At 36.1% G+C, this 14,851-nt stretch overlaps 1 protein-coding gene across 3 annotated transcripts in view; it reads left to right on the top strand.

Annotated features, from left to right (window-relative positions):
• PPP1R42 (protein phosphatase 1 regulatory subunit 42) overlaps positions 1-14,783 on the top strand; it is a 49,185-nt gene extending 34,402 nt beyond the window's left edge. The window contains exons 6-8 of one of the 3 annotated variants that reach the window (XM_032609499.1): positions 1,087-1,218; positions 7,877-8,036; positions 14,562-14,783. In XM_032609499.1, the coding sequence (XP_032465390.1) occupies positions 1,087-1,218; positions 7,877-8,036; positions 14,562-14,667 (398 nt within the window). In that variant the 3' untranslated portion in view covers positions 14,668-14,783. The remainder of the gene's footprint in view (positions 1-1,086; positions 1,219-7,876; positions 8,037-14,561) is intronic. The other 2 variants (XM_032609500.1, XM_032609501.1) reach the window with 2 other exon arrangements.
• Positions 14,784-14,851: the final 68 nt, after the last annotated feature.

Raw genomic sequence — 14,851 nt, 5'->3', positions numbered from 1 at the left:
ACCTACCCTCTACCCCACCAGCCAAGAGTAGGAAACAGAGAATACACAGGAATAACAGTCATGTATATTTTTAAAGGTAAATTACTCGTATATTTGTACTTGGAATACTATCAGTCATTAAAAATTGTGTTTAAAGAAAGACGTGGTAAAATGCTCACAATACAATATTAAAAAGTAAGATGTGATACTGTATAAATAGAGAATTCCATTTTTATATAATACACACATATACACACAATACACACCTAGAAAACAAAACAATGCTAAGAAATATACTAAAGTGTTATCCGTGGTTGTCAGTGATTAGTTCTGGTTGTGGAATACAGGCAATGTTTTGTTTTCTCCATTTCTTTGACTTTTCCAAATCTTACAACACACAAACTTATTTAATATGCTCAATTTTCAAAACTTTTTAAAAAAACAAAATGTAAAGATAACTGAAATCTCACTTCATAGAACGAAGAGGCCAGCTATGCGATTATTCCTATTATATCCTATATCTTAGGATATAATAAGCATTATTAATGTATGTATTTTTAAAATACCATGTTACATATTAAAACTTCTTAATGAAATTAACATAAAATATATTTTACTTTTTCCTATGAATAATCATAGAATTATTTAAATGAATAGATAACATTTAATTTTTGTTGAATATGATGTTTTTGTTTTTTAAAATACTTTATGATCCAAGAAGGGTGACCATACATCAAATTGTTTATAATGATTACCTTTGTTAGTGATGGGAAGGAGAGATATGGATAGTAATTACAGAGCCTTTTTATGTTTTTTCCATCATGTTTCAGTTGTTTATAATATGCACATATTCTTTTTGAAATCAGAAAAAATAATTAAAAATAAATAAAAGCTCAACAAAAACAGAAGCTGTGTAAATAAGGTATTTTAAAAATAAATTTATTTCAGCCTATTGTGTAGCTGTTCATGTGTCCTAAACCAGAGGTACATATATTGTATGTGTATACATAATATTTATATATTGTATTTATAATGTTCATGCTGTATTGATACATAACATTTATAGCATTTATATACTACATTTTTTAACATATATATTTTCTCTAGAATTTCTTGATGGAAAAGAAATTAAAAATATGGAAAGACAATTCCTAATGAATTGGAAAGCATCCAAAGATGCCAAGAAAATCAGCAAAAAAAGGAACAGTAAGAACGAGGATATAAGTAACTCACACATAAGTAAGTAGACTGTCATTCATCAGTTAATCACTTCTACTAGCAAAGAGAATATTCTACTCAACAAAAAAAATACCAGAAATAAGGGGGATTTGTGGGTACATGCATGTGTGTATAAGTGCTCCAAGGCACATAACTATAGAATGGAATGGAGAATATTTGTAATTTTTGAATTCTGAAATTGTGTGTTTTAAGATTTTGTGTTCACATTAATATTAGAATCCTTGTTACAAAATTAAAAATTAAGCTTTGCATTATCAAAAAGTCTTAAAAACAATGTTGTTATGAACTAGCACTGAAAAAATAAGAAAAAGAGTGTGTTTATTTAAAAGTAGATAAATTTTTATATAAACTATTTCTATTTAAGGTAAAGCAAATGGAACAAATATGGTGAAATGTACCCAACGTTAATTCTAGTTTGTTAGATTTTTAGATCACAGTTGTAGCTATTACTATTTATCACTGATTCAATAAATAAAATAAAAATATATAAACAAACAAAAAAATAATGGGGGTTTGTTTAGATATTTTATGGGCTTTTTTTTAACTTGTTTACAATTCCTAGGAAATTTTTCCTATAATTTTTATATATGAAAATGGTAGTTACCATATATGAAAAAAGCTATGTTTAGTTCATATTGAGTATAACTATGTCAGCTATATAAACAGAGAGCCATGAGGGTGGGGAAAAGTGTATAATTTTATATCTGGCAAAAGTGCATGACACTAGTTATGTAAATGGTGAAACAACAATCAGCTATGTAATTTGTGAAACAATTCACAAGTATATTTGTTTAGCAAAAGTGCAAAAATCACATTTTTCATCAGGATAAAAAATAAAAATGTATCACAACCACATATGTTCCCTATACTCTGTGGCCTGTCCTCTTCCTTAAGTACACACCCCAACATTTGAATATTTTGATTATAATATGTCTAAGGTTGTGTTACAAGGACACGCCAACCTCCCCTGCCTAACTAATGAAACTAAATGTAGCTCAGTATGATGTGTAACAATCATCTTTAGCATACTGGGGAGTATCCTAGAATTCACTCTTCACAGATTCTATAGTCCACAAGGCTGAAATGAGGCCCTTGCTCTGTTCCGTGACAGTGTTTGAACGCTAATGGTCTTCTAATTCCACAGCTAACAGGGGATGGAGACACAGAAAGAGGTGAGACCAGGGGAATAGGGAAACGGAAACCAAAACAGTGTAGTGAGGCTTTATGCATAGATAGCATATCCTAGGAGCTCTATCACTCTAGGACAAGGAGGTTGAGGTGAAGAGAAGCAGAGATGGAAAGCTCTGATGATTTTGCCATATTGTATCCCCTGAATATGAACTGTTAACATTATTTCAAAGAATTGGACTCTTTAAGCTGACGATATTCACATGAGTGATGATACTGTGTTGGCAATATGAACTTCTCAAGATCTAAAACCTATAAAATGGACAGGAGGCATTTCTCCTCCTCTGCTTATACCTGGCTGGCTGTGAAGGGCAAAACTAGACTCAGGATAAGGACTTGCATGATTTCAGTATTACCCCAAAGATGACAAAGTACCACCAAAGCAATGTTGAGAAAGAAGAACAAAGCCAAAGGGATCACACTCCCTGATTTCAAACTACAGTTGACCCTTGAATAGTGAGGAGGTTAGGGGTGCCGACCCTCCCCAAAGTAAAAAATCTGCATGTAACTTTACAGTCAGCCCTCCATATCCTTCGTTCCGCATCCAAGGATTCAACCAACCTCAGATTGTGTAATACTGTAGTATATACTATAGAAAAAACTCCACATAAAAGTGGACTTGAGGAGTTCAAACCTGTGTCATTCAAGGGTATTCTACTGTATACTACAAAGCTACAGTAACCAAGACAGTATGGTACTGGCACAAAAATAGACAGATCAATGGAACAGAATAGAGAGACCAGAAATAAACCAACGCCTATATAGCCAATTAATCTACAACAAAGGAGGCAAGAATATGCAATGGGGAAAAGACAACCTCTTCATTAAATGGTGTGAGGAAGACTACACAGCTACATGCAAAAGAATCAAACTGGACCAGTTTCTCACACCATATACAAAAATAAACTCAAAATGGATTAAAGGCTTAAACGTAAGAGCTAAAACCATAAAACTCCTAGAAGAAAACATAGGCAGTGAGCTATTTGACACTGGTCTTAGCAATATTTTTTTGGATCTGTCTCCTCAGGCAAGGGAAACAAAAGCAAAAACAAACAAATGGGATTACATCAAACTCAAAAGCTTTTGCATAGCGAAGGAGACTACCAACATAGTGAAAAGACAGCCTACTGAATGGGAGAAGAAAATTGCAAATGATAGGACTGATAAGGGGTTAATATCCAAAATACACAAAGAACTCATACAGCTCAGTATCAGAAAAAATAACCCAATTAAAAAATGGGCAGAGGACCTGAATAGACATTTTTCCAAAGAAGATATACAGATGGTCAAGAGACACATGAAAAGATGCTCAACATCACTAATCATCAGGGTAATGCAAATCAAAACCACAATGAGATACCACCTTACACCTATCAGAATGGCAATTAGCAAAAAGACAACAAATAACAAGTGTTGGCAAGGATGTGGAGAAAAGGGAACCCTGGTGCACTGCTGGTGCAATTGTAAATTGGTGCAGCCATCATGGTAAACAGTACAGAAGTTCCTCAAAAAAATTAAAAATAGAACTGTCATATGATCTAGCAATTTCACTTCTGTGTATCTACCCAAAGGAAACAAAAACATTAATTCAAAAAGATATACACACACCAATGTCCACTGTAGCATTATTTACAATAACCAAGATATGGAAGCAACCTAAGTATCCTTCAATAGAGGAACGGATAAAGAAGATTTGTGATATATACAATGGAATATTACTCAGCCATTAAAAATAAAATCTTACCATTTGTGACAACATGGATGGATATAGAGGGTATTATGCTAAGTAAAATAAGTCAGAAAGAGAAAGACCAACACTGAATGATCTCACTTATATGTGGAATCGAAAAAACGAAACAAAGAAAACAAAACAAAAACAGACTCAGAGAAGCAGTGGTTGCCGGGGAAGCAGGGTGAAAAAGGTGAAGGGGATTAAGAGGTAAACCTCCAGTTATAAAATGAATAAGCCACAGGGACGTAATATACAACACAAAGAATATGGTCAACAATATTATAATAACTTTGCACGAGGACATATGGTTACTAGGCTTACGGTGGTCATCATTTCACAATGATACAAATGTCAAATCACTACATGGTACTCCTGAAGCTAGCAAGATATTGTACATCAACTATATTTCAATAAATAAATAAAGTGATTTCAGGCACACCTTGTTTTATTGTGCTTTACTTTATTGCACTTCACAGATAATGCATTTTATACAAATTGAAGGTTTGTGGCAACACTTTGTCAAGCAAGTTAATTGGCGCCATTTTCCCAACAGCATTTCCAATAGACATACCTCCAAAGAAGACCTACAAATGGCCAACAGGTATATTTTTTAAATGCTCAATGTCACTAATCAACAGGGAAAGTCAAATCAAAAACACAATGATGGGACTTTCCTGGTGGTCCAGTGGCTAAGACTCTGTACTCCCAATGCAGGGGGCCTGGGTTCAATCCATGGTCAGGGAACTAGATCCCACTTGCCACAACTAAGAGTTCACATGCTGCAACTAAAAAAAACATCCTGCATGCCGCAACTAAAAATCCTGCATGCCGCAACGAAGATCAAAGATCCCGCATGCCGCAACTAAGACGCAGCACAGCCAAATACATAAATAAATATTTTTTAAAAAAACACACAATGAGATACTTCCTTATACCTGTCAGGATGGCTATTATCAAATGACAAAAAAAAAAAATGTTGGTGAGGACGTGGATAAAATTGGAACCCTTGCACACTGTCGGTGGGAATGCAAAATGGTGCAACCAATGTGAAAAACAGTATGGCAGTGCCTCAATATTTTAAAATAGAATAACCATATGATCCAGCAATCCCACTTCTGACTATTTATCCAAAAGAACTGAAATCAGGATCTTGAAGACATGTTAACCCTCCTATGTTCACTGCAGTACTATTCACAATAGCCAAGATGTAGAAACCTAAATGTCCACTGACAGATGAGTGGATAAAGAAAATAAGGTATATACAAACAATGGAATACTATTCAGCCTTAAAAAAGGGAAATTCTGTAATATGAAACAATGTGGATGAACCTTGAGGACATTATGCTGAATGAAATAAGCCAGTCACAGAAGGACAAATATTGCATAATTCCACATATATGAGGTATCTAAAATAGTCTAATTCATAGAATCAAAGAGTGGAATGGTGGCTGCCCAGGGCTATGGGTGGTGGGAGAAATGGGGAGTTACTAATCAACAGACATAAAGTTTCAGTCAAGCAAGATGAATAAACTCTAGAGGCCTGCTGTACAAAGTTGCACCTAGAGTCAACAATAATGTATTTATTGTACACTTAAAAAATAAACAGGGTAGATTTCATGTTAAGTGTTTCTACCACAATTTTTTTAAAAAGCCATACAGAATGTTATATAGTACAGAAGCATCATTTCATACCTTGTTGTAGTTGCTATCATGATAATCATTAATAATTTAAAATGGAAAGCACTCCAGTCTAGGAAGCCAAGAAGAGGGGGCAAGGGAAGAAAAGAGAGCTAATATTCATTGTGCCAAACATTTCAGATATTTATGCGCACTACTGCTTTAATCATTTTAACTTGTGGGAAAGATAATTATTATATCCATTTTGCAGCTGAGAAAGCTGAGTTTTAGAAAGATGAAATAACTTGTCTAAGGTCACAAAGATAGCAGGGAGACAGTGATTAATCAGTTATCTGACTTCATCAAACAGCTTTGGGTTCTAGTGACCACTCTACTGATGACTGGCTGAATCATGCTTGGACCCAAGGATAATAATGTCTGCTCTACGTAGAAATTCACTTCAGTTTGGTGGGAATTTAGAAAAATCTGCAAATGTGTAAATATGTAAACATATAATTTTTATAAACAAAAAAGGAACTAGGGAGAAAAATGAGACTATATTATGAAAGAACTTTGAAATTTTAGAAGTATTCAAATAGGGGGCTTCCCTGGTGGTGCAGTGGTTGAGAGTCCACCTGCCGATACAGGGGACACGGGTTCGTGCCCCGGTCTGGGAAGATCCCACATGCCGCGGAGTGGCTAGGCCTGTGAGCCATGGCCGCTGAGCCTGCGCGTCCGGAGCCTGTGCTCCGCAACGGGAGAGGCCACAACAGTGAGAGGCCCGCGTACTGCTAAAAAAAAAAAAAAAAAAAGTATTCAAATAGATTATATGATTTACTATATTGAAAAATAGACTGTAAGGTCAATTAAATTAAAATTAAATTGAAATTGAAAGCTGACTAGCTGTAATAGAAATTATGTGAGTTTTCCTCAGGAGTACTCAGTTATTCTCTCTTGGCCATCTATAGATGTCCTTCTTCCTCACCACCTACACACATTTGCCAACCCCATCCAAACAAATGGTACAGTTCTGAGCTTCCCAGGCTTACAACCTGTGATATCCCTGGATACACGTATTTAACACGCAATAACTCTGTCCTTAGGTATGTGGCCAATAGCTTACACTATAGTCTTTATGTAAAGTGTCTGTTATTGCCACTCAGGAGAAATGGAAAGAATGACTTAAAGTCTAGAAGATATACTGTGTATATTTTTAAATCTACAATATACCTTCAGGTCTTTAGAAGAGCTAAGACAAACCATTTAAAGATACCTCTGTACAACCAAATACATTATAAGTGAACAGGAATTCTTAGGAAGATAGTCATCTTTGTATTTCCTGACTACATATTTTTGGTAGCCCTATAAATTTGGAGCTCTATATGATAAAATTACCTCAGACTTCAAGGATGTTACAATAAAACAATCTTGTCTTAAATATAGTCACACAACTATATAGCTCAAAATTAGAAGCAAAGTCAAACACTTTAACAAAATTCAAAATACCTGAATGCCCTTCAGCATTTTTTTTTTTGGTTGAACTGGTTTTGTTTTATTCAGCATTTATTTTTGTAGTGCTTTGATGGAAATATTCATTTAGTCATTTAATAAACATTTGTTGAGCATCTTAGATGTGCCCAAGACTATGCTAGGCCCTGGGAATTAGAGGCAAATAAGGCAGTCTCCACTTGAAAGGAAATCATTGCTGGAAAGGAAGGAGGATCTTTAAACAGGGAAATGATGTGGAATGTTAAGTTTGGAAATAAAGGTATGAACATATTACAAAAACTATAATTGACTAATCCACTCCCTAGAGGTTAAACACACTGAAAAAATAAACTCATAACAGCAAAATGCAAGGGCAGTTAATATTTATATTAATGTTGGTATACCCATTTTGTCTCTGAGAGTTGACCATAAACTTTGCTGTGTAGGTTCTCATGTATGAAAGTCTGTGATATTTTTATCTTGGATATTAATTTTTTATTGGTTTTGCTGTGGATCTATATAACCTCATCTAATTCCATTTCATAAAACATAATTTTAGATAGTCTAATGCTTTTCTATGCCATGTTTGCAATTTAGTTATTAGTTTCAAAGCAGAATGCTTTTATGTTACAGGTAACTTTGAAACAATGCATCACATAGTTCCTATTTATTACCCACAGGTGGGTAAGCCAAAATTAGTTTTTTTCTCTGATACACAAAGATGCCTTGCAAATGGAAATGCATCTCCAGAAAGCTCCCAAGAAGATAACCCTAAAATTATTGAAGACATGGGGTAGGTTCTTTCAAATATTTGTGTGTGTGATTTATCTTTTGGGGGGAGGATGGGACACCCTCACTGTCAACAGCACAGAGGAAGAGAGCCCCTCCGTCTGTCTCCTCGTTCTCTGTTCTCAATTCTTCTTGACCAAGCACCAAAAAAAAAAAAAGAGTTTATTGTTCATCGGCCCAAACAGTCATAAAGTTGCAGTAGAAGGGTTGATTCAGGAAGAGCTGGGAGTCACAGACTAGATACACCTACTGAGGTAGGGCAGGTGACTCAGGAAAGTCCCAGAAGCAGCATGTAAAGATGTCTGAATGAGCAGGGATCATATCAAAGGAGCCCAAGGCCCAGATGATAATGGGTGGTCCATTAGTGAGTAGATGGCTACAGCAGGGCATCTGGTGGCAGAAAGGAGGAGAAGCCAGAGCACTGCAGAGATAGGCTATTTTCACCACTTCTCCAAACCAAAGGTTCTTAATCTGGTGTCCCTGAAGGATACATTAGAAGTTTCATTAGATTCTCAAAGAGATTTATGATCCAAAAAATAGTTTAAGAATCACTATTCTAAACCTTGAGTATATACATAATTTAGCTCATTATGAATCAGCTCTGAGTCTCCTAATGAGAAGAAAATTGCTTTTTTTAATCTTTAAAAAAGATGTTATTTCTCTGATGTAAAGATAAATCATACCAGAAAATAACTTCCTTTATTCATAAAACTAACAGCCACCTGCTATATGCCAGACAATACTCAATATAATAAAAACTCAAATGAGATAGTCCTGATCTCAAAGATCTTGCAATAAGTTAGTGTGAGAGTCAAATGTGATACCACTACTATATACTGTGATAAATGCTATGGGCGTTATAAACCAGATCCTCATACATCCTACAAATTATCCATTCAACTTTTCTTCATTTATAATCAATACAATGGTTGCTCTATTGATCTTTCCAATCATACCATAGTAGTCACTACAATATAATAAAGGGCAATAGTGTATTTCATTGAGAAAGCAATCAGAGCCAGTGGATGTACTCTGGAATAGATTTCATTTTTCCAGAACTGCCTGATGAAGGTCACGTGGGTTTGTCACGAGACCCTCTTTGCAGGGTCCAGTCAAGGGATGGTGATTTAGCATTCCTTAATGGAGCCCTCCTGAAGAAGACCCATGAACAACAGTGCTGCACTACCCTACCCCCATTCCCTGAAGAGTGGCTTAGGCTTGCCAGGAGAGGCTTAAGGGAGAGGGAGTCCTATGAGTCTGGAAAACGCTTTATCTGGGGAGAGGCGATAGGATATATAAGGAGTCCTAGTTTTGGTCTTGCCTCCTCTCCATTCACACACATAAAAAACAGAGGCTGTCTGAGAATTTGCCTTACTGATTATGTCCATTATCACTGCCATCAAAACCATAGCCAGTTTGTTCATAGCACCCCAAGAGTTTCTTTTTTTTTTTTGCGGTACGCGGGCCTCTCACTGTTGCGGCCTCTCCCGTTGCGGAGCACAGGCTCCGGACGCACAGGCTCAGCGGCCATGGCTCACAGGCCCAGCCACTCGCGGCATGTGGGAGCTTCCCGGACCGGGGCACGAACCCGTGTCCCCTGCATCTGCAGGCGGACTCTCAACCACTGCGCCACCAGGGAAGCCCTAGTTTCTTAAAGATTTACATAACTCACGTCAATTCCACAACAGTGTTCTTGAGTCTTGTTTCTTTGCCAAGCATTTTGAAAGGTCTTGCTAGTATATCATCAAGGTGGAAAAGAAAATAATAAAAGTGAACATAGCCTCAGAAAACAATATTGGTAAATCTGTACATTGCCACACACACTGTTAGATCAGTTGCGAGCTATGGCACATACCACATATTCTATAGCCCCAAGCAAAACTCTAGTCACTTGGGCTGCACTGACAAATCACTATATTCTCATTTTCCTAACTAGGAACACTAAACACAGAGCTAAATGCATTTTTAACTGCTAAGTACTGCTAAGATAGGCTACCCTAAAGAAACCAGCAGAATAGAGGGGTTCCTGTGAGAATAATATAAAGAATGTCCTGCTTCTGCCACTATCAGTGAAGCTTATTATGTTCAATCCTGATTCCTAAGTTTTATAATGTGAAAAAGTATTACATAAACATTTTCTTTTAAATATTTTTTATTTCCTCATGTAACATTTTCATTGAGGACATGCCAAAATATTGTTTTGGTATCACAAATGATCTAAGTCTTATTAAATGGGAATATCAGTTCTACCTCTCTTTAATAAAAGATGACCAAATACATTACAGAATTTCATTAAGCTCTTGATAATAGATTGTTAGTGTATGCCTATTGCTAACATTTTACTAATTTAGTGTAAGGCTAAGAGACAATGAGGATAAAATTAGAAGATTAGTAAAGTATTAAAAACAAAATATGCGGCCCAAATGTAAAGAACAGATTTTTAGTTTCTAAAAACGTTGATTAAACCAATTCCTTCCCTTAATTACTTGAAGGAGGATAATGAGCTGGCATCAGCAGAAGAGTCCCCTACAGTCTATATTTAAGATTCGAGGTAGGGAGCCTGTTCAGAGGTGGAAAGGAGCTTAGAGGCCTTCTTCCAAAACGCTAAAAGTATGTGCCCCACACTCCTTTACGGTTTACACACTGAAAGCTGTGCCTGTATCCTATGTGGAACACAGTGAAGCAAAATCTGTCCAATGACAGGGGAATGTTTTCCACCTCCTTTATAAATGCATGCAGTCTGTGCTCATGTATATTTACACAAGCCTGCTTTCCCTACAGGGAGGAAAAAGTCAGACTCATTGACGTTGCTTTTGACCCTCAAACTGAACTTGATACTATCAACGTACACTTTAATTAAAGATTAGTTCAACACTATTTTTTATTTAAAGGCTGATTCTGAACAAATGCCTTCACTGTTCAATTAAAAATAACATGTATTAAACAAAAAATGTGCACATATTGCTTCTTTCTATGTTTGTCACAGTAAATACTTCTGACAGATGTTTCCTCTCTTTTCAAACATGCTAGGAGGTACTTGAGCCTTAGTAATTTAAAAATAGACATTAAATGCAGTTATATATTGTAAATAAGATCCACTGAGAATACAGCACTGTACAACGAAAAAAGCAAACTGTTACTTGATTAACTATCTTTCAAGCCTAAGCGATGTCAATAGAGTCAATCCATCTCTTTTCTTAATGTAAAAATAATAACTTTCTATATGGGTTAGAATGCCCTTAGCTTCAGATACCTTTAAGGAATGTGAATCCCTGGGACCCATAATTCATAGGAAATGTTCACTGTATGTTATTTAACTACTTATAAAATACCTACTACCTTTAGTTAGAATATGGAAGCATTAGGTTTCTTTGAGTTAAAAAATGACCTTTCAAAACAGTACAAATTATTTGTTTTTACCACTGTTAAGGTTATGTTTGAACAGTTGTAACAACAGATCTCCTATGTGCTTCAAGAAGAATTTTTTAAAACTTAGATAAGACTTTTGTCATGAAAACTCTGGAATGATCTTTTTTTTTTTTTTTGGAATGATCTTATATAAACTCATCTGCAAAGCTCTAAATGTCTTTAATTTTGTTGTGTTCAACCTAACCTCTAATTAACTTTTATATGCAAAATAAATTTATGTATCAGTAACGTAGATATAACACTAAGATTCTGGTTTGCAGTTCTCAAAGAACCCTTTGAAATTAGGACAACCCCCACCTCCCTCAAAAAAAAGCAATAGTGGTAAGCGACATAGTGTTTCTTTAGAACAGTGTAAGCTCACTTTTGTGACTTCTAGTCTCAACTCTGTCAATGGCTTACTCTGTGAACAAGAGTTATGTAAGATCTAAGTTATAAAAATTGTATTAGTAATTTTCCATTTTAAAATGTCTATTTTGAAAGCTTAGTCTTCATTACCCAAACAAATTATAAAACACAGTAGGACCCTTTGAGATAAGAACACTATCAGCCCCATTTTATACATGGGGAAAATGAGTGTTGCAGAAGCCCAGTCAGAGGGGCCCAAAGTCACAGGATTGCCGTGAGGCAGAGCTGGGACTTGTATCCAGGTCATTGACTGCAAAAGCCAAGCTCTTAACTACACTGCAAGGGGGTCTCAAAAACACCCTCAAGTACAGGCAGATAAAGTAAGGGAAGCAGGTGAGAATGTGACTGAGGTAAACTGGAGAGCACATGTCCAACTAAAGGCAACTGCAGCCTGCAGCTACTCGGCTCCAAAACAGTATAGCCAGGCAGACATGTTGGAGGTGAGAAATGAGACTAGCTAGCAAGCAAGATATCTAGATTGTGAAATCATCTGATTTTTAAAATGTTTTAAATATTGGATCAAGTTTTTTTTCTTTAAAAATGTCCATTAAAGTGAATAAGAAGAAAAAAAATCAAGTAATGCTAGCAAGGATATGGAGCAACTGGAACTCTCACACACTACTGGTGGGAATGCAAAAAATATTTCAGCCAATTTGGAAAATAGTTTGACATATTCTCACAAAGTTAAACACACACCACATTCAGCAGTCCCACTCCTAGGTATTTCCCCAGGTGGAATGAAAACCTATACTCACACAAAAATCTGAGCCCTAATGTTTTCAGTGGCTTACTCATAATCACCGAAAATTGGAAACGACCCAAAGGTCTCTCAACTAGGGAATGGATAAACAAACTGTGGTACATCCATCCAATGGAATACTACTACTCAGTATTAAAAAGGAACGAACTAGCAATACATGACACAACATGGATGGACCTCAAAAGCATTATGCTAAGCAAAAGAAGCCAGACTTCAGGGAGATCAGCTCGGCGCTTTGTGACCACCTAGACGGGTGGGATAGGGAGGGTGGGAGGGAGACGCAGAGGGAGAGGATATGGGGATATATGTATACGTATAGCTGATTCACTTTGTTATACAGGAGCAACTAACACAACAGTATAAAGCAATTATACTCCAATAAAGATGTTAAAAAAAATAAAATATAATAAAATAAAGAATACAGACTTAAAAGGCTACACACTGTATGATTCCATGACATTCTGGCAAAGGCAAAACTATAGAGAGAAAATATCGGTAGTTGCTGAGGACCTGGGGTTGACTACAAAGGGTCAACACAAGGGAATTTTGGGGGGGTGATGAAATGTTGCATATTTTTATTGTGGTAGCAGTTACATGACTGCTAGTGTTTTTCAAAACTGCTGAACTATACATTCAAAAGAGTGAATTTAAGTCTGTAAATTATACCTTAATTAAACAATGAGGGAAGTAGTTGACAGGTGAAAAAAAGCACCAACTCTATAAAACCCATTGATATAGATATATAACAAAACAATATATTTTCTTCACTGGTATGTGTGATTATTTTACAATATAAAGATAAGATGCCAAACTATTTGACACATTTAGAAAAAAGATAAGTATGATTTTAAGACCTACATCACGCTCAGTGAGATAAAATCTACGGCACTCTAAAACCAGATTAGACAAGAACTCCAAAGAAAGACATACTATAAAAATAGTATTTGGACTGTCCATAGGGAGTCAAGTTAAAGTATGCCCTTTATTGAGATAGCAGATACAAAAAAAAAGTTTTGCAAATAATGAAACACCCTACAAATAGTAAATAGAATCGTATGGTAAAAAGCACAAGTGTTAGGGTCAATCTGCCTGGCTTGACTCCTGTCTCTGCCACTTACTATCTATGTGACCTTGGACAAGTTACTTCAACCCTCTGAGCTTTATTTTTCTCAACTGTAAATGTAAAGTGCTCAAAGGGTTTTTGTAAAGACAAAATGAGAAAATAAAGTGCTTTTTGTAAAGCACTTAGCACTTAAGAAGTGCTAAATAAGGTACCTGTTACTAATTTATGTAATGTGGAAAATTTGAAGATCTTCATCTTCCATTTTGAATTTAATTGCAAATACTGGTTTCTTGCAGGAATTAGGACTACTCTAAAGTCATCAGAGGATTCGGAGATGCTGCTTAGAGTGGTAGCAGATAGGACAAGGGGGGTGGCCTGCAGTGGCTGGTCTTGTTACATCAGTCCTTTCTTTGGAACTTGACTGTTGGGCAACTCAGCAGGCAACTGGCCAGGCATTGTTAGCAGTGAAGTGCCTCTGCTGTGCCTGCATCTCCACCCCACCTCCCAAAGCAGCAAGAGACTCTAGCAGGCTAGGCTAGGGTGAGGTGTGTGAGGTGCCAGGGTGCAAAACATAAGGAGCCCTGAGCACCTAATTTGCCTACCCTAGTCGGCCCACCTTCCCTCCAGTATTCTTATTTCCACATCGCTCCCAACTCATAGATTTTCCACATTCTTCCCTTCCTCAGGGGGAAAAAAAATCTGTTTCTGCTTCCTTTCAAGCCTGAGAAGATGCACAGTTTAGTAACTAATCATTAGCCTTCACTATTGTTATTGTGTCCTAGATTATATATGTTTGCTACCTGTTGTGGATACCTTTCATTTTTGAAATAATTTAAATGCTGTTTTGTTTTGTTTTTTCTCTGTCAATACAGGAATCTCTCTTTGAAGGAATCTGAAAGCTTGCTGACAAAAAATGATGTATGTGAACCTCACCTTCTTCATAACTCAAAAGTAAATGTGTTTGTAAAAAACCAGTAAATTCAGCCTTAAGCGATCTGAAACGTGTGACTCTTTACCTTTATAGTATTACTAGGCAACATCATCCTTTGTGGTTTGTAGTTTTATGGCATCTCATTATATAAGAAGAACCTTTTGAGTTCTTGTTTGATTTGGTTCTTTACAGAATCCGAAACAGTGCTTTCCAACTGCTTTATTCCTCATT

Source organism: Phocoena sinus, chromosome 17 (genome assembly GCF_008692025.1).
Source record: "Phocoena sinus isolate mPhoSin1 chromosome 17, mPhoSin1.pri, whole genome shotgun sequence".
Lineage (NCBI taxonomy): Eukaryota > Metazoa > Chordata > Mammalia > Artiodactyla > Phocoenidae > Phocoena > Phocoena sinus.
Note: the sequence above shows the minus strand (reverse complement) of the source record. Positions and strands in the feature narration are given on the sequence as shown.